This window comes from Xyrauchen texanus, chromosome 6 (assembly GCF_025860055.1).
Source record: "Xyrauchen texanus isolate HMW12.3.18 chromosome 6, RBS_HiC_50CHRs, whole genome shotgun sequence".
Lineage (NCBI taxonomy): Eukaryota > Metazoa > Chordata > Actinopteri > Cypriniformes > Catostomidae > Xyrauchen > Xyrauchen texanus.
Genome location: NC_068281.1, coordinates 9,949,036 through 9,969,765, shown reverse-complemented (window position 1 = coordinate 9,969,765; position 20,730 = coordinate 9,949,036). Strand labels below are relative to the sequence as shown.

Genomic DNA, 20,730 nt, shown 5'->3' with positions numbered 1-20,730 from the left:
TAGCATGCATGTGTACATGTGTTTGAATACATTGTCCTCACATACATGTACATTACATTTCTAAGATATGATTCAGTTTACTGTAATATACTAACAAAAGCGACCATGGTTGTTTGGACATTTACAGCAATACTGTGGTATTCTTTGAAGAACATTAGTGTACCACATAATGGTACATGGATAAGTAATCATTCATTCCTATGTTACATATCAAAGTACTTTGCTGCTAAAGGAATATTCTGGGTTCAATACAAGTTAAGATCTATCAATAGCATTTGTGGCATAATATTGATTACCACAAAGAATAGTTTCGTCTTGTCTCTCTTTTTCTTTAACAAAAACAAAAATCGAGCATACAGCGAAGCACTTATATTGGAATTGAATGGGGCCAAAGTTTTCAGGGTTTAAAGCCAGAAATGTCAAGCTTATCATTTCATAAAAGCACTTACTTTAATTATTCTGTTAAAACTTGTGTATTATTTGAGCTGCAAAGTTGTTTAAATTGTAATTTATACAGTTGTTTTAGGGTTTTAGCATTTACATCATTGCATCGTCATGGCAACGAAGTTGTAAAATTGAATTTAACTTCACAGAAATGGTTAGTGAGTTTAGTTTTATTACAATAAAATCATGTTAACAAGCATATCGTTTATGTCTTATGGCTATACTTTAATTATTTTAATTATTTTATGTTTATAGATTGGCCCCCTTCGGCTTCAATTTCAATGTAACCCAGTGTGATGAATCTCTAGCTCTCTTTGTTAAGGAGGAAGCGGGAGCCAGGTAAATATCCAACGTAACTCTTTATCTTTACACACTTTCCAGTGACACAAAAAGGTTTTCTTTTCAGCATAACAAAATGGCACACACACGAACACTGCTGCGTGCGTCTCTCTCTCCCTCCCTTCCGGCAGTCTGGACTGTCCTTTTATCCCTCTTCAGCTATTACTGCAACACAAAACAGCTGTTAGAGATCATTTTCCACAGGTGTCAATCCTTACCGCTCTTCCTCTCTTGATCTCGTACTCCACAGACGTCGCTCGGCCACGTCCATATCACCACACCCAGATTTTACATGTTTTTTAAAGAGTCTAAATATGCCACAAAATGCTGTTGATTGAGCTTAACTTGTATTGAACCAGGAATATTCCTTTAATATTACTAGCATAGTGCCACCATGGTACTTTTTGTAATGTTTTGTCCTTCGAGTCTTCTGATCGGTTAATGGCATTTTACCTCGAGTTTATAGGCACGTCTGTCTTGAAAAGGGATTTTATGGTTAATTCTGACATAATTTACTCACCCTCACTACATTCAAAACCCTTCGACTTTCTTTCTTTTTAGAGCACATAAGAAATGTTTTGTAGAACTTAGCGAGTCAGAGACATGCAACAACCAACAGTGAGGCCCATCTTCATGCGCAAAGCAAAGTGAGAGCTATGGTAAAGGAGAGTGAATTTTTTGTGAATTACTTCAGTTTTGATCTGGTCCTAACACAAATCTGTTATGAAAATAGACTCAGAAGACTTATATAGTAGCACACAAGTCATATGGACTATTTAAATTGTGCTTTTGGTAAATAATAAATGTCATATGGGTTTGGGATGATATGAAGATTATGCATAAACTATCCCTTTAAATAGCAAAGGATTACAGATGAGATGGTCAGCGCCAATGGCTGAACTCCTTAAAAGCCACTGTCAGCTCGCTTCGAGTTCTTCACCCTTCACACTAGAGGTATTACCCTGTAAAACATCCATACTATGGTACCTCCGTGAGCAGAATGCACTGAAAAATATTTTGCCCCTCTCTTCCCTCCCTCTTTCTCTCGCTCACTCTCTCCCAATGGATGATCAGATTGCAGCGCTGGCTGCTCCGGTGCGCCTCTGAGCGCTGAAAGAGCCTACGTGCTACACATTTTTTATGTCACTGTGTCACAAGCCAGAGAAACGCATTCTTGGATTGGTGTGCTTCTAATCCGTCTTGCATTGTGCAAAGATCTACATTAATACATGCGCAATGCAAGCGCCTTATATTAAAGGCCCTATAATGCAAAATTCACTTTTACATGGTGTTTAAACATAAATGTGTGTTGACCCCCTATAATGATAAAAATCCACCCAGCTCTTTTTTTTAATCATCATTAATCATAAGCACTGTCTCAGAATAAGCCGTTTGCAGATTCTGTACAAAGTGACGTCACTTTGTACGGGCCCTGCCCACGACTGTTGACGGACATTGCCGACGGACATGTTTGTTTGTGTGTGTGGTTTCATTATAGCACATAGCGCACGTTGTAACAGTATATGTGTGTGTGTTGCTCATCCATAGTCGCAAAACTGCTGAAAATCTCTACAACAAATAAATACATTTATCAAATAACTAGGGCTGTCAATCGATTAAAAATTTGTAATCTAATTAATTACATGGTGTCCCGATTAATTAATCGCATTTAATCGTATATATACAAATATTTGCTGAAGCCCCTCATATAACAATAATTCAATATATAATGATGAAATAATTATACATAGTTGTCTTTAAATATTTAAAAATTATATTATATTATATATGAAATAAAATATTCAGATAATTAAAATGCATTACATTCTTGTAGCAGAAAAGTTAATCATTGATAAGACGATATAAAAAGTGGCTTTAAAATACAATATATTGTTTACTACCATATTATTGATCATAAGTCAGTCGTTGGCATACAGTTCACAGCAATCCATTTCGCAAGTGAGTTTGTCAATCAGTTGGAGATTTATTATGAGGGCTTGTTTAAGGACAATTTACACCTGCGTCAGACATGCTTGTGTAGTGTCTAGGGTGCGTTGCGTCATAAACAAAAAATGTTTAGGTCACTATGTCAAGTTAAATATAGTTTAATACTTAATCTTTAAACACATCTTGAGATCCCTTAGATCGCATTTGGCTCCTTCAAGTGTTTTGAACTCAAGAATGTAACGCATGTTTGTGTTGTGCTGCAGGATGGTTGTTTTGTTCACTGTATAAACTGTGCATTGCTCATACAGCTGAAATTACAATTACTGCCCTCTGGAGTAAACAGGTGGTACTACAAGCATGTTACTGTAATGTGATTAGGTTATTTAACAGATTACAAGGTCATTGTAACGAAGTTGTAATATTGGATACTGTGCCGGACTGGGAAGAGAAATCGGCCCGGGTTTTTATAGCAACGGCCCATTCGGCACGTCTCACAGCCGACCCACCAGCCTGCTCGGTTCTCCCGACAGCCAGTCCACCCCTGATCGGCCCCAAAGTGCGTCGGCTCACCGGGAAAATGTCCGGTAAACCAGATTACCAGTCCAGCCCTGACTGGATATAACTTCACACTGATAAGTTTAGTAAGGGATTTGAACTTAATAAAATCACGTTAACGTCATGACAACATTTGTGGCTAAATGTTAATTACCCAAAAATCTATTTCGACTCATCCCTCGTTTATTTAAAAAAAAAAAAAAATGTCGAGACAAGGCTTGCAATGGAAGTGAAAGGGGCCAGCGCATAACTATACAATTCATTGTTTCAAAGTATCGTCAAAAAATTTACACTTTACGTGTTAACATGATTTTAGTGATAAAATTAAGGATTTAAATGCATTTTGTTGTTTACAGATTAGCTACAAGGTTTACCAGTGTTATGTTGCCATTTTAACAAAGTTGTAATATTACACTGGTAAGGTTAGTAAGCGAATCTATCACACTAAAATAATGTTAATGTGTGTAATGTTTACTCCTTGTGACTATACTTTAGAAACAGTGTATTTTAAGGTTTATGCACTGTCCCAATTGACTTCAATTGTAAGCGCCTTATTTTAACTGCGATTTTTGCATTTGTCAAATGTTTTAATGGTAATCAACATCATATCACAAAGGCTGTTGATTGAGCTTAACTTGTTGTTCCTCGAACATTCCTTTGAGCTTACAAAACCAACAGAGCAGCAAATTATTCACGTCAATGTTTAACAACTAGCAAGTTTTAAACTGCGCAAAGACCTTATTATTTTTACTCTCCTCCATGCACTAACTGGGTACTTTGAAGAACATCTTGTTTCAGCATTGCACTCCTACGCAGAGGAGCGCAAAGTCTCTTTGGTTTGGCCCACAGTCTCCGTGTCTGGCTGGCAGTGAGAGAGAGCGCGTCTCTGCCTGGAAGGGGTTGGAGGGTTTGCTCGTTTCCAGTTCTGCCCATTTACTCTCAAGGAGGAGGAACGGGAGGAAAGCGCAACAGTGCAGCGTATGTGCGCTCACAGCTTTGAGACCCACATTCTTCAGATCAGATGCTGAAACCTTCACGCCAGTGAGAAGCTACTCAAAATATCTACAAGTGCCCGTCCACGCGCGACAGAGAGGACGGATATCCGTGATATAAAGGGAGTGACCCTAGTGTTGCAGAAGCGCTCACAAGCCCCGCTGCCTACGAGGACGCGCTGTCAAGTCCCTCAAGACTTTGGATTATGAAATTCTAGCAACTGCAGCACTGGCTGTTTGAGAAACCTCGTTTTCCGGGCTGAGGATGAGGAGTTTTGTTCAACACCACCATATGGAAGAGGAGACGGCAGCTCGCTGGGTCTGAGGGACAGGATGCGCTCCGGCTGACGCGCTTTCTCCAGCCCCCAAACAACCGTGTGGATTCAAAATAACTAAATAAAAGCTCACAAAGATCTCAGGACGTAACTGAACAGACTAAAGTGTCTGAGGATGTATTGGTCTTTACTGCTGGTGACTTTAACGGGACTGTCCGTTGTTCGCGCACTGACGGGTGAGTTGGTTTTGGGTGTATTTTTCAGTTCCTTACACCGTTGCGCAGCGAACAGAAGAGGGGCTCTGAGAGGTTTTTGCTTCTGTCCGTTATTGCAGAGGCTGGTGACCTGTAGGGCTGCTGTTTCAGAGAGGAAAACAGAAATAAACAGTAATTAAGAGGGGGGCATATAATTACGCACAAATCTACAGACTGTATGGCTGTAAATAAAAAAATTTTACGATGGAAAAAGGGGAAATGTGCAGTTGATGTATAACTGATATGCATAACTGATCTGACCATTAGAAATCCCTTTCTTTGGTGTCTAGCCTAATGTTCAGGCTTTTTCAGTAATATACTTGACTCACATTTACGCATTTGGCAGATGCTTTTATCCATAGTGACTTACAGTGCATTCAAGGAATACATTATCTCAGTTGAACTGTTCCCTGGGAATCAAACCTGATCTTTGCGTTGCAAGCGCCATGCTCTTCCAGTTTTGCTATAGGAACCCCTAAATAACTTGTTTTAGTCAAGATATTTTTTAAGTAGACCTTTATCTCAGAAAATGTTATGTATTTTTTTTTTATGAATATGTTAACCTAAAAATGTTTGACATGTGGTAATATCTAAATTAACTGGTTTTATTCAAGTAATACAAAATATAAAAAAACACTTAACAACACTGAATCAACCTGAAGACTCTATATTAGGTTACAACAAAAACAAAAATATTTAAGTGTTAGATCAATTTCAGGTTACCACCTTTAATTGTTTATAGCACATTTTAGATTACCTAATAACATAATTTACAGTGATTTCAGAACAAAGTCTATATTAAGTACTGGTTATATATATATATATATATATGCACACATTATTTTTGTAAGACAAGTAGATTGGTTGATATTGTGTCAGTGTGCACTGAGAGAGATTCTGTCAGTCTCAGTGTGCGTGTGATAGAGGGAGAGGGTTGGGTGTGTGTTATCAGACTCAAACACCCCGACACAGTGGCATATCTACTCACCACACCACATAAGATCCATGTAGGGTCAATTCAGGTAAATTGGACCAGTTTTTGACATTGAGATCACTATGGCCTAATTTACCTGAATTCACCCTACAGTAATTCAAATGCGCTGTTTTGTCAGCTCAGAGACATTGACTGATTTTCTAGCCCTGAATTGATCATCTTATCTGATCAATGATCTGTCAAACAGCATGTATTAGAGGACATTCACACAAAGTGTGCGGTTTACCGGGTTTGTCACAAATTTCTAAAATGATATGCATGTAATGTTAAATGACAGTTCATTTATTTAACAATAGATGTGCCTCTCTGGATTTTAGATAGTCCATGCAGTTCTATAATCACGATCAACAGAGCCGGATATGTGACCTCACCTGGTTACCCGTCTGGATACCCTGTGAACCAGCAGTGTACCTGGCTGATCCAGGCGCCGGAGCCCCAACAGAAGATCCTCATTAACTTTAACCCACACTTCGATCTGGAGAGCCGGGAGTGCAAGTAAGTTCAATCGGCCTTCATGTTCTAGAGAAAACTGGAGCATCATGAATCACAGACACCATATAGAGGAATTCTACCTGTAAAAGCAAATCAAATCATTTTAGCACTTCGATCTTGAGGTGTGCCACCTATTGGTTGGAAATAAAATGTGTAATTTTTCCAAAGCAGAATTATGTAGATGATCTAGATCTGTTTAAGGACAAAAATCTGGGGCTGATGATAATGAATCTACATTTAACACTAAGAGGAATGGTTTTTTTCCCGAAAAAAAGAAAAGAAAATGCAATGTTTATTCCCCAAGAGAAATTTTTTAGAATGAAAAGAATATAAGGAGTCAAAACAGAAAAGAATATGTGCAGGGCACATGCGTTCTGAAAATTCTCTGGTAATGGTTTCATTTTCAGAAGATTGATGAGGCCTCAGCATCTCATGAGTAATTAAGCTGATTGTTTTCTTAATGAGGAGGCTGAAAGACAATGACATTAAATGATATTGAGGTTGGAGGCAACTTGTTATTGCCTCGTGGCTCATTGCAGTTGTTTAGTTAACTGCATCAACATAGGGCTTTGAGTGAACTAAACCTCATAAATGAGAGTGGTTTGATGACTCTTGTCATTAAATAGCTTGTAAATAAGGCATAAATAGGCCTGCTTTACAATTTGGGTTGGATTTCAGTGCCAAGGGACCAATGAAAAGTCCCTTCTGCTGAGTGGCCTGCTTTGGCCCCCTGGGGTCCATCTGTGGTCCATCAGTCCATCTTGATCATTTTGTGTGTATTTGTGTGTGAGAGAGATAGATATAGGTGTAGTGTTGGAGAGAGTTAGGGTATTTTCTGAATGGCATACTACCATACTACGCAAGCTATTGAGTAGTATGCAGTATGCATAATGTACACTTTATGCATGGAAAACTGTACCCGAATTATTTACTACATTTACTATACATATTTACAACCATAGCATAGCATGTATTCCACATTGCATGTAATTGTATTGTATTCCACAGTGCATTCACCTTGACCTTTTATATCCAATGTGAAGTATGAACCAATGATATGATATTTAGTATGCTTTCTTTACGCATTATTTGATCATTCTGCCAAAATAATGACTGAACGCCACTGAATTAAATGTAACTTAAGGAGGTCTTGTGATAACATATACTGTTTGAAACTTTAGAAAGGATAAAGTTTCAGAAAATAGTTGCCGTACAGTAAATACTACACAGTATGTAGTAAGCAGTACACTAGCATTCCATTTCAAACATAGTCTTGTTGACAAGATGTCACTGCTCTGAAGCAAACTAAAACTCAAGGCCTAAAAGCTACAAGAATTAAAACTGTACAAAGTGATTCATTTGAAATCTTATTCTTTGATGAATCAGGCAATCACAAGATTTGGTTGGAACATAAACTCGGTCCTCTGGAGGTCATCAAGTGGTAATTGCATGCCATGTCTCAGCTCAGAAATAATCCTTCTTAATGTGTTTGACTTGGATTTCATGTGTACTGGCTAAGATTCCAGATGTTTATCAAGCCTGTAACAGATACATTTAAAAGCTTCCATTATTGTCTATCTCACTTATAGAAAAACCTGCAAGCAAGAGAGACATATGGTAGAGATGGACATATATCTCCAACTTCAATATGTTCAGACAGATCAATAATAAGACTATTCATACTTTCCCTAAGCTTGGAATTAACTACAACTGGGCACTAGTATTATTTTTTTCTTCTGGAATTCAAGGGAGTTCCACAAATTTTTATGTCCATTCACTTTTCTTAGATGTTCACAACACATGCAACTAAAGTCTGTTAGAGCCCGCTGCTAGCATAAGAGCACAAATGTTAATGCATCTCGTGGAATGTTGGGAGTGTTTTGGATGAACTTCCATGAGTCTCAGAACAGACAGGTTAATCAGAACTTCACTCTAACATGGACCAGATGCCTTTGCGTTGTTTTTGGACTGACTTTAGTTTTTTAGCTCGGGCAAAACTGCTGAGTTTGTGGTGAACACAGTGGAAAAGTCCTGAAAATAACCTCAAATACAATATGCATTCCTTCCTGCGCTGCCCTGCAGAGAACAAACACGTTGGACGATATTATGTAACAGAATAATTGTTCAAAGCAGTTACCTATAGATGCCTCTCTGAGATGCTGACAGTGCAGTGATTTTAACTGTTAACAAGAAAACGCTGCATTCACGTCGTGTCGGAATAACTGTATTTAAAAAAAATGTCATGTGCTTGTCAAGTTGGAAACTCTGAATTTTATGAAAGCTTTGACTTGATGTCATGTGAAAAGAAAATAGCAGTGATTTTAACTGTTAACATGAAACGCTCTTCACAATCCATTTTACATCTGACTCATTTCTGAACGAACCCGAATATTCTTAAAGGTGCACTCAGTAATTGTTTCCTCCTTAAAAACGTTTTACTGCTAAAGAAATGAATTTTAATTTTGAAACATATGTATAAAATCTTGACCTCTCACATGAGATGAGAACCTTAGCAGGGACAGGGGCTGATTTGTGATTGAAATGGGCAGTGGCTTGTGCCCCTGTAGCCCCTGTTCTGTGCACGTCAGTGTCAGTACATTGCAGGGTGCCCTTATGGACGCTGCCATTTTAGAATCACATGACCAGCTGAATACTCAAATTGCTTAATCTCAGTAACCGTCTTGTTATTGGACTCTTTCACTCTTAGATTAAGTGAATTAAGTGCTTGACTGTGAATAGTGAATTTCTACAATGGCATATGTACCTGAAAACTATTGAGTTTGAATGATGCTGCATCCACACCACTGGTCACTGTAAATCGAAGATGACACGAGCAAAAACTTACTGAGTGCACCGTCATTTTTTAAGTATGTTGAAGTGGCATACATTGGTTTACACTGACACCTAGTGGCCTGGAGGCTGCATCATTCAAACACAGTAGTTTTCAGTTACCAGTGCTATTTTAGAAATTCACTATGCACGGTAAACCAGGATTAATTTAATCTATGAATGAAAATGTCCAATAACTGGGCAATTACTGAGTTTAAGTGAGTAGTATTCAGCTGGTCATGTGATGCTAACATGGCTGCCCCCATGAGGCGCCCCTGTCGCATGTAAAATAAAAGAGCTTTTATAAGGTTACTGATATGACTGAACTCTTCCTCTCACATGAGTGGTCATGATTTTATAAATATGTTTCAATTATTTGCTATTTGCTCATCAATTATTTGCTGTTTGCTATTCATTTCTTTAGAAGTAAAACGTTTAAATGATGGGAAAATATTACTGAGTGAAACTTTAAGAAAAATGTAGGGCCGGTCTTTACATTGGATCTGACTAGATTGTTAATAGTGGGCATTCCATAACAGAATGGAGCCAGGTGGTTGGATTGAAAGGGTTAAAAAGGTAAGAGGGATTTCTGATATCAGCCAAAAGGAAAGTTGCTTCAGAGGTGGAACAAGTTTAATTTGGAATAACATGCACCAATTAGTTGTGCAATAAATATCCATAAATGTGGATGAAGAAAGCAAATAAGCTTTATTTTCATTTGTTGCAACACATCTACACATGAAAAACTGCACATATTTGTGTTTGATATGCCATTTTATCATAGCTGATTTATCTGGAGCACTTCCTTTTTCTCAGATATTTTGCAAGAGAATATAGAAGTGAATTAATGTAGTGATTATTTTGCTGTCATCAACAACAAAGCTGCACACGGATCAATTTTGGTGTTATGAGCGTTGCCATAGAAACAAATAATCTTTGAGTCCCAGGAGGTGAACAGCTTGGAGTTGTCATTTTGTAGTTACGGTAATTCAGACATAGCGTGAATGTAGCATTTAAACTGCGGTACGTTGATGCTCTTTAGCTCTCATTGATTAAGCCCAACCATTCTGGACACAAAAGCTGTACAATAATAAAACTAGAGTATGAATCAGATGCAAAGTAGCACATCTAGGCTTAGAGATCAGATGTTTTGGTACTGGATGAGGAGGAACATGGAGTCCTTGTGTTACACTTTGTTTTGTCTGACGTTGGATTGTGGCTGTTGGATTGTTGAATGTTAGTTTCAGTTTATTTAACTCAGCTGGTGTGATTTGTTTTAGAAGGTCAGTGTGTGTGTGTGTGTGTGTGTGTGTGTGTGTGTGTGTGTGTGTGTGTGTGTGAGCGTGTATTTATCACTTTGTGGGGACCAAATGTCCCCATAAGGATAGTAAAACCCGAAATTTTTGACCTTGTGGGGACATTTTGTCGGTCCCCATGAGGAAAACAGCTTATAAATCATACTAAATTATGTTTTTTGAAAATGTAAAAATGCAGAAAGTTTTCTGTGAGGGTTAGGTTTAGGGGTAGGGTTAGGTTTAGGGGATAGAATATAAAGTTTGTACAGTATAAAAACCATTATGTCTATGGAAAGTCCCCATAAAACTTGGAAACACAACATGTGTGTGTGTGTGTGTGTGTGTGTGGGACATATTTGTCTTATCTAAGGGGGTCGTCAGAGAGAGCGGTCCAGTCGGCACTCGGCACATGCCTCTGGCCCCAGACAGTAATGTAATTAGTGTGAAATCAGTCACACATGTTCCTGACGCAAACACAACACACACACACACAAACGTACATCTACATCCTTCACTTAAAGAAATGGGTCCTGTATTACGTTTTATCTACTGTAAAACACAAAATGAAATTTAAACAGAATGTTAGCCTCTGTCGCCATTCACTTTCATTGTATATTTTTGTCCAGGCAATAAAAAGTATATATCCTTTTGTGCCCTATTGGTTTGGAATAACATAAGAGTGAATAAATGATGACAGAATGTTCATTTTTTGGGTCATTTATTCCTTTAACATGTAGAGAGAGTTGCAGTTTATAGTTTGGTTTTCTAACCGATTTGCTTGTCATTTTATGACGCGTGTTCCAGGAGAGAAAACACAAGTAATTTCCTGCAAATTTCATGTGGACTGATTCTTTGCAATCCCCTCTACACACACTTCTACGGCTCACAAATTGTGTTCAGCATTAATGGCTTTGTTGTGTGGGAATGCTTTAGTTTCACTGCACATATTAATCATTAATGAGACTCACTCTATCTCTCTCTCCACCTTCTTAACAGTCCTCCCAAACACATTCTTTCATACAAACATTTTAGCTTGCTAAGGAAAGCTACAGCATTACTAGTGCTCATACTTGAACAAACCCCTAACTGTGAGCATTAAACTTTGGTGCATAACTCATCATGCACAGACATAAATGATACCTCAAATCATGAGACTTGTTGAGGAGAGATGTGCTTTTACTTTTCAAAGTGATCAGATTTATGAAAGCTAAAACGTGAGCTTGCTTTGAACAAGGGACCCCAAGCCATTATTGGGACTCGTGGTGGGCTCTTTTGACTTGATGCGAGCCAGTAAACAACCTCCTTGCAACCACCTGTCCAGAACACCCTAGCAATGTACTAAAAACACTCATCATAGTAACTGCATTGCAATGCCCTGCAGGATTCTACATTAACGCTTGTCCACTACATAATTGCATACGTCTTGCTGGGAAACGAGTGACTGAATAAGAAAATTGATGTGAATATTGCTTCTGAATAAATTGTATTTACACCACAATTTAAATATATATCTTTTTTAATTCTCTCAGGACAAGTTATATTTTACTTGTCCTTCAGACAAGTTAATTGTTAATTTACTTGTACAAGCACAAAGGCAAACCTGTGTTTTGCATGGCCAATCACAGCTCACATTTTCTTCATAAAAGGTGAAAGACTAGTCTTAACATTAACATTATCACAGTAGTATATAATCAGCCTGTTTGATGGAAAGCCCCTGTTTTTTAAGTTATGGTTTATAGTGAATTTTTAGGCGTGACGCAAAGCTGAGTGCCTGCAACCCCTTTAGCCATGACTGTATTCCCAATATGGCACAGCCTAAAGTGGCTTTTTTGCTTTTATAAAATGTTACCACATAATAAAATATTAAGGACCCAAATGTTATAAGTAGTGTAAAAGTAGCGTAAGTAGTGCAAGTATGTTTACACTAAAAATGCATTAAAAAGAAGTGTACTACTTCGAGCACCTGGATGATGTACTTCTTTAACCAAAAATACTAAATGTGGAATGTTGGACCCATGCACTCAACGGTTGTGGCTTGCCCTAGATAGAAGAAGGGCAATACTTGCCTGACAAAACAATTGTAATTAATGGTGAATGTGGCAACTTGCAAAACAGTTACGAAGACAGTATTTTACAAAAGTGTGTTGAATGCTTTACATCACAATACACTGTGTGAATATTTACATTATTTGAAATGTAAGTGTTGAACTGAACTGAGGCTAAGACTCTAAAGCTAGCAGCAACACATTGTGAGTATTTGAAATGTTGCTTGTGGCAAAATTAAAAAAAGTATTGAAGAAAAAAGAGTGTGTGTGTGTGTGTGTGTGTGTGTGTGTGTGTGTGTGTGTGTGTGTGTGTGTGTGTGTGTGTGTGTGTGTGTGTGTGTGTGTGTGTGTGTGTGTGTGTGTGTATTTATCACTTTGTGGGGACCAAATGTCCCCATAAGGATAGTAAAACCCGAAATTTTTGACCTTGTGGGGACATTTTGTCGGTCCCCATGAGGAAAACAGCTTATAAATCATACTAAGTTATGTTTTTTGAAAATGTAAAAATGCAGAAAGTTTTCTGTGAGGGTTAGGTTTAGGGGTAGGGTTAGGTTTAGGGGATAGAATATAAAGTTTGTACAGTATAAAAAACATTATGTCTATGGAAAGTCCCCATAAAACATGGAAACACAACTGTGTGTGTGTGTGTGTGTGTGTGTGTGTGTGTGTGTGTGTGTGTGTGTGTGTGTGTGTGTGTGTGTGTGTGTGTGTGTGTGTGTGAAAAGAATATTGCCAAAAGTTCAAAAAGTAAATTTTCATCTCTGTTTTTAGTGTTTAAATTTTAAACGAGGCAGAATCATTTTAAACTCCAGTCTTTTAATTCTTAGCTAGCCAGTATACATGACGAGCCAGGTTTAAATCCCAATTCTTGTCATCAATCCATGCATAATTTCAGCCAATGTTGTAGCTTTGTTGTGTAGTATCCACTGTCAAGTTTCAAAATTATTGCTACATGATATATGACATAAATAGCTTTTTTTGACATAATAGTTTAGTTTCTTTTATATTTATTTTAATTAGATCGGATACAATTGTTAGAGGTGGATTTTAAGCTGCAGTTTCTTAATTTTACAATTTGCCAAGCCTATGAGCCCACTTTCCTTCTTTCCAGGTAGATGAAAAAAACCTCTGCGCTTCATGAAACAAGACCACATATTTGTACCAGACATGTGTAAAATTAATGTGAAAAAGAAAAATATTTTGAACCCCAAGTACATTTACACAAACTTATATGCACAAAAAGTGTTAGTTTGTGGAAATTTCGCCAAGCAAATTGCTGTTTTTCTTTCATCTTCTGTAACATAACACATCATTTAAAGGGGTCATGACATGAGAAACCAAATTTGCCTTGATCTTTTGGTATATAAGAGGTCTTTGTATCATTAAAACGTCCTGCAAGTTTAATATTTTAAGACGTCCTCCCCATTCTAAACGAATCATTTATTTAATCAAGCTCAAAATACAGCTCGTTCTGGATTCATGGTTAGAAGTGACGTGTCGGTTAGAAGTGACGTAACAGCGTTTGCATATGACCGCCTCCAGCGCAAGACAACTACGCTCATTTCAGTATCGCCGTCGCCTCACAAGTGTTCAGTCGATGGACAGCGAGCTCTGACAGAGACTACTTGTGCACAGGAAAATTACGATGCCACACAGATGTGCTGTTCCTGGCTGTGGTCAAACAAAACCTCTGAATAAGCTGCCGAAAGATCCAGGCGTCAGGGAAAAATGGATGCAGTTTATTTTTTGCGGACGTTCCAGTCACGGCAGTGTTAACTTAAGCGTTTGTTCTGTACATTTTAAGGATGACTGTTTTGAGAACAAATCTCAATATGATGCTGGCTTTGCCAGAAAACTGTTGCTCAAAGATAAGTCCGTGCCGACTATTCTGGGAACAACGACGACGCAAACTGTAAGTAATCTATTTTAAACTTTAAACTACTTTTTAAAGCGCAATTTCATTCATTATGAATAATCACAGTGTTTTTACTTAGTTTACTTGCATATTGTTCTGGCTGGAGGCGTCAATAATTGATACATAGGCACTGACGTTAGCCAATCATAACAGTGAGCGTTAACACTGAAGTCTTAAATGGAAAACGCCCCCAAAACAGACTGTTTGAATCAGAGGATGAGAAACAGGGTGGGAAAAGGTCATAAATCACTAGATTTAAAAAGTTTTTCTTAAAAAAAAATATATTAATACTATAATTGCACCTAAGGGAACATAATAATACAATAAAAAAAACCATGTCATGACCCCTTTAATTCAATTCACACTATATTTTGTTATTAATAAAGTACGGCTATTGACCAATCAACATCCAGGACCCCCTCTAAACTCTCTCTGATTGTCTTAATCAAAAACATGCAAAAACATGCATCTCGTTCCTGAGTGGGAACGAGCTGCTGCGTAATCGCATTGGGACACGCCCTGAGGGCCTGAAGCCCTTGTACAATTATGCCAATTTATTGGCTTGTGGCACTTTTTGTAAATACATATAAAAAATGTATTTACATTTACATTTATTCATTTGGCAGATGCTTTTATCCAATGCGACTTACAAAAGAGGAAAACATAAGCAAATCATCTTAAGGAGACAGTGGTACGAAAAGTGCCATACTACAACGTTTCACTATCATCAGAATAGTATACAAAACAGATTTAAGTGCAACAAGAATTTGTAAATTTTTTTATTTTATTTTTTTTATTTTTTTTTAGTGACTGGTTAAGTGCTTTTGGAAAAGATGTGTTTTTAGCCGTTTTTTGAAGATAGAGAGTGAGTCAGCTTCACGGATTGAGTTGGGAAGGTTATTCCATTTACATTTACATTTATGCATTTGGCAGACGCTTTTATCCAAAGCGACTTACAGTGCAATTATTACAGGGACAATCCCCCCGGAGCAACCTGGAGTTAAGTGCCTTGTTCAAGGACACAATGGTGGTGGCCGTGGGGTTAGAACTTGTGAACTTCTGATTAACAGCCCTGTGCTTTAGCCACTACGCCACTACCACTCCATTCCTCCAAAGTGGTATGATGAAACTGAAAGTCCGGGAAAGTGTTTTGGTGCCTCTTTGTTTTGGTATGACAAGGCGACGTTCCTTAGCCGACCGCAGGCTTCTGGTGGGAACATAGCTCTGCATAAATGTTTTTAGGTATGCTGGAGCAGACCAGTTACTGTTTTGTATGCCAGCATTAGGGCCTTGAATTTAATACGTGCATGAACCGGCAGCCAGTGGGGAGAGACAAAGAGTGGTGTAACATGTGCTCTCTTAGGCTCATTAAAGACCAGACGTGCTGCTGCATTCTGGATCATTTGCAGGGGTCTAATAGCACATGCAGGAAGGCCTGCAATGAGAGCGTTACAGTAGTCCAGTTATGACAGTAGTCTAGTTATGACAAGTGACTGAACGAGCAGTTGTGTGGCATGTACAGAGAGGAAAGGTCTTATCTTCCTGATACTGTAGAGTGTAAATCTACATGATCTTACAGTCTTTGAAATGTGGTCTGTGAAATTTAACTCATCATCAATGGTTACCCCTAGATTTCTTACCGTTTTGGAAGGCGAAACTGTAATTGGACCCAGCTGCACGGTGATGTTGTGTTCAACAGCAGGGTTGGCTGGAAAGTCAAGGAGTTCGGTCTTGGCTGGGTTGAGTTGCAGGTGGTGTTCCTTCATCCAGGCTGAGATGTCTGCCAGACAGGCAGTGATTTGAGCGGTCACTATGGTGTCGTTGGGCTGGAAAGACAAGTAGAGTTGCGTGTCATCAGCATAGTAGTGGTAAGAGAAACCATGTGACTGGATGATGGGTCCTAATGACGTTGTGTATATGGAGAAGAGAAGTGGCCCAAGCACTGATCCCTGAGGTACCCCAGTAATTAACTGATGTGGCTTGGATACCTCCCCTGGTATCCAAATATTTACGTGTTCACCACACAAAGGGGGGATTAATAATCCTCGCTTCAACGTGAGTCGCTGCAAAAAACGCAGGCTTAGACAAAATCGTGCACCGAAGAACAGAAAATCTGACTCAATGGCTCCAAAGAGTGCGCTTTTATGGAGCCCGTGATGTAGCTCCCTAGAGGCGTCGCTTAAGCGCCACCAGCCAATACATTGTCATGATTGTACAAGGGCTTCAGACCACGTGACACTCAGGGCGTGTCCCGATACGATTACACAGCTCGAGTTCCTACGAAAGGGAACGTACAGACTGCTTGCTTGCTTGTTTGTTCATGCATGCGTTTGTTTGTTTGTTTGTTTGTTGGTTGGTTGTTTGTTTGGTACCATGGAAATACAGTAAAGCACAGCAGACGAGAAATGTGTGCAGAAGAGATTTTAAAAAAAAATTGTCTACTTTAAAAACGTCTCGTTGTTAATAACATACATTTACTGCTGGATTAGTCTAAATAAAGACTAAAAGAAATTGAACAGATGAAACTGACATAAAAAACATTAGAAATTTAAATTCATAGAGTGTGATTGATTGTGTGTGTGTGGGGCGGGGGTGTATGAGAGTATGAGACATTACATGCTAAATTTACAGAGTAGATTGATTCATCATGGTGGCCCTTATTTTGTGTTTGAAACTATGGAAGATGACAAATAGCATTATAAAAGTATGAATTCAGAATAATGAACCTCAACTGTCATCAACACCAAACCTCAGTGATTCGGTATTTTCAGTTAATTAAGTCAAAAAAGTCAAATCTGCATATCTTTAATTTATCCAGAATTCTATGAGTCATGCTACACAATTTCTGTAAAAAAAACAGAATTTTCCTATTGCCAGAGTTTCTGGATTCTTTTTGTGATCAGTCAATTAAAATACTGATCATCAGAATCTAGTGTGAATCCAGAGGAGAGGGACGATCTATCAGAAAGGCAGGAAGCATGCTTCAGCTTATGCAGAGGTTCGCGTTGTGGTGAGAAGTCAGAGGTCACACTGACCGTCAATGTCTTGGGTTACTGAAGAGCAAGGGAGTGTGAGCATGTACTCTGTGGGGGAGCTCTTTGTAAAACCAGTGTCAGGTCAACAGGAAATGCCTTATGTTTCGGGTGGTTTTGAAAGATCTGATGGTGAACAAGTCATCGAAATGAATCCAAATGGGTAATCTAAAAGTGACCATAGGGTGAATAAGAGGAGGTGTGATCAGAGTTTTCTGCAGCACTTTATAATATGTTTGTATATATAATAAATGATCATAGTGTTTTAAGTGCATTATAAAGGTATTGGTAATGCCATATATCCTACTCATTGTAATCCATTATATGTTTGTATTAATATTTGTAACCACAGTTATAATACATAATTTTTCCTACCAATTCAAGGTTACACTAACATGAAAATTCATGGTGACACGATAACATAACATGAAGTACTGTAGCACTTGAAATCTGCTGGGGTTTTAATGCAAGATAATCTCTAATAAAGTTATAATATTTAATGTGTATACAGGAATAGGTAAATACTTTAATGTATTATATCTGTGGTGACAATTATTTATAAGAACATATAATGGATTATAAGGAGTATTATTGAATTATATTATTATTATTGTTGTTATTATAATTATAAAAATATGAAAATATGTCTCATAAATAGTTTTTTATATTTTTATAATATTATTATATAGATAAGAAACATAAATACATATGTTATATATTATATATAGCAATAATACACATGCATACATATGTATGTATGTATGTATACAGAGTATGTGTATATGTTTTATTAAATATGTTAAATTGTCTATAAAAACAGAAGACAGTATTTGTTAGCATAGCGTATTACATTACTATTTCATAGAATTTGAATAGACAAAATTAATTAAAATCATCTGATTGTGTGTGTGTGTGTGTGTGGGTTTGGGTGGTTTACAAGTACATTTTTTAGGTAACAATATGGTAAGTGCAAGGGTGTTATGCTATAAATGTGGTTTATGAGGACATTTCTAGTGTCCCCATAATTCAAATAACTTAAAAAACATACTAAATAATGTTTTTTTGACAATTAAAAAAAATGCAGAAAGTTTTTTGTGAGGGTTAGGGGATAGAATCTATAGTTCGTAAAGTATAAAAATTATTATGTCTATATCCTCCTCATAAGGATAGCCGCACCAACGTGTGTGTGTGTGTGTGTGTGTGTGTGTGTGTGTGTGTGTGTGTGTGTGTGTGTGTGTGTGTGTGTGTGTGTGTGTGTGTGTGTAGGTATGACTTTGTTCAGGTGTTTGATGGTGCAGATGAGAACGCTTTCTCTCCCGGGAGGTTCTGCGGCAAAATTGCCCCGTCTCCGATCATCTCTAGTGGAAACTCTTTACTCATCAAATTCACCTCAGACTATGAAAGTGCAGGAGCTGGATTCAGCATCCGCTATGAAATACACCGCACAGGTACCTATAAACACACAAACATACCAATAAACACACAACACATGCACAGTCAAAGACTTTAAAACATTATAATACACAAACATTCAACTGAGACAAAGAGGGGCTCTTTTAAACAAAATATTTATAAGCAACTGATATTTCAACTGCTACTATATTATTCACTCACTATAAACATTATTGTTGCAAATACCTACTGGTAAGTGATTTTAAAACATTAATACTGTAATTGCACATTCTGAGCAGGTACTGAATGTTCCAGAAACTTCACTGCGCCACATGGGGTGATCCAAACTCCTGGTTTCCCTGATAAGTACCCAAACAACCTGGAGTGCACCTTCATCATCTTTGCACCCAAGATGGCAGAGATCCTCTTAGACTTCCAGAGCTTCGATATGGAACCGGATACAACCGCACCTGTTGGGGCCGTTTGTAGATTTGACTATCTGGAAATATGGGATGGATATCCAACAGGTAGAAAAAAGAGGAAATTAAGTAAAAACTGTGCTTATTGTTGAGAGCAACATGAAGTGTATGTCCTTCAGTCTGTATAGTCTTGGAGTTGGATGACAGGCTTTTTTGCATGATGAATGATTACAGGAAGAGTTGTACAGTATTTTGAATGAACTGTGAATTGATTTTTTTCAGTTGGGCCGCATATTGGTCGGTACTGTGGTTCCAGACAGCCAGGCAGTGTGATCTCGTACACTGGCATTCTCTCTCTCAGCATCCACACAGACAACGCCATTACCAAGGAGGGCTTTTCAGCCAATTACAGCATCCGAACAAGCACAGAGCCGTCCAAGCAGCACCAGGGTTAGTGTCATTTCAGCCAAATGCTCATTCACCAGCCATTTTTAGTGATTATATGCAGCAATTAATATCCTGTAGTGTTTGTGTGTCTATTTATGATCAAAAAAATATATTTAAATGTACAAATCATTTTAGTCAAGGTTTTTTTTTGGCACTGAAAATGCATGATCCAGGAATGATCTTTCAGTCACTTAAATGCTTCTTTCATATTAAATCAAAGAATGAATAGGTATGACTTCATTCAGAACAAAATCTGCCCAAAACAAAGATGTTGATGAGTTCGTAACAGCTCGCCAGTGCAAACGTACAGAAAAACTTTGTAGATAGGTGTGACCTGGAACTCCACCTGATTTGAGGCAGACAGCTAATTCCCTTTCAGTCAGTTAAGATTAGTCAACATGTCATGAACACACTGGCAAGCAGAGCTGTTGCAAACACACCTATTTCTGTACAATCGTCCACGTAGAGACACTTCCAAGAACATGTAATGCAATTTATTTAGTTTTTTGTTTAAATAGTCAATACCCATCTGTCAAAAGTAAGATATGCTGATCATCATTCTTTTGTCTGTATTCGGCCCATTAACACACTTTTATACACCCATCTTTGCAGTTGTATCAGCGTCATCATAAAATACAATAAAAGGGGGTAACCAGCGCATGACAAATTACACACTATCTTCTGCATATACATTACTTTAATCATCAAGTGGTTAAACAGCTTTTTTAACTGATATAATGTGATTTCTACTCATAAAGTGAGGCATGAAGTCATTGATAACATGTTCATGACATGGGTTTTTTTATTGTATTATTATGTTCCCTTAGGTGCAATTATAGTATTAATATATTTTTTTTTAAGAAAAACTTTTAAAATCTAGTGATTTATGACCTTTTCCCACCCTGTTTCTCATCCTCTGATTCAAACAGTCTGTTTTGGGGGCGTTTTCCATTTAAGACTTCAGTGTTAACGCCCACTGTTATGATTGGCTAACGTCAGTGCCTATGTATCAATTATTGACGCCCCCAGCCAGAACAATTGTAACGGTTACCCTGTCTTGTCCC

General features: G+C 37.9%; 1 protein-coding gene across 1 annotated transcript in view; it reads left to right on the top strand.

Annotated features, from left to right (window-relative positions):
• Positions 1 to 4,077: 4,077 nt before the first annotated feature.
• The window catches only part of LOC127644727 (neuropilin-1a-like), a 42,336-nt gene continuing 25,683 nt past the window's right edge, over positions 4,078 to 20,730 (top strand). Inside the window, exons 1-5 of the mRNA XM_052128061.1 lie at positions 4,078 to 4,788; positions 6,118 to 6,295; positions 18,675 to 18,856; positions 19,100 to 19,327; positions 19,502 to 19,669. Coding sequence (XP_051984021.1) covers positions 4,728 to 4,788; positions 6,118 to 6,295; positions 18,675 to 18,856; positions 19,100 to 19,327; positions 19,502 to 19,669 — 817 coding nt within the window. The 5' untranslated portion in view covers positions 4,078 to 4,727. The remainder of the gene's footprint in view (positions 4,789 to 6,117; positions 6,296 to 18,674; positions 18,857 to 19,099; positions 19,328 to 19,501; positions 19,670 to 20,730) is intronic.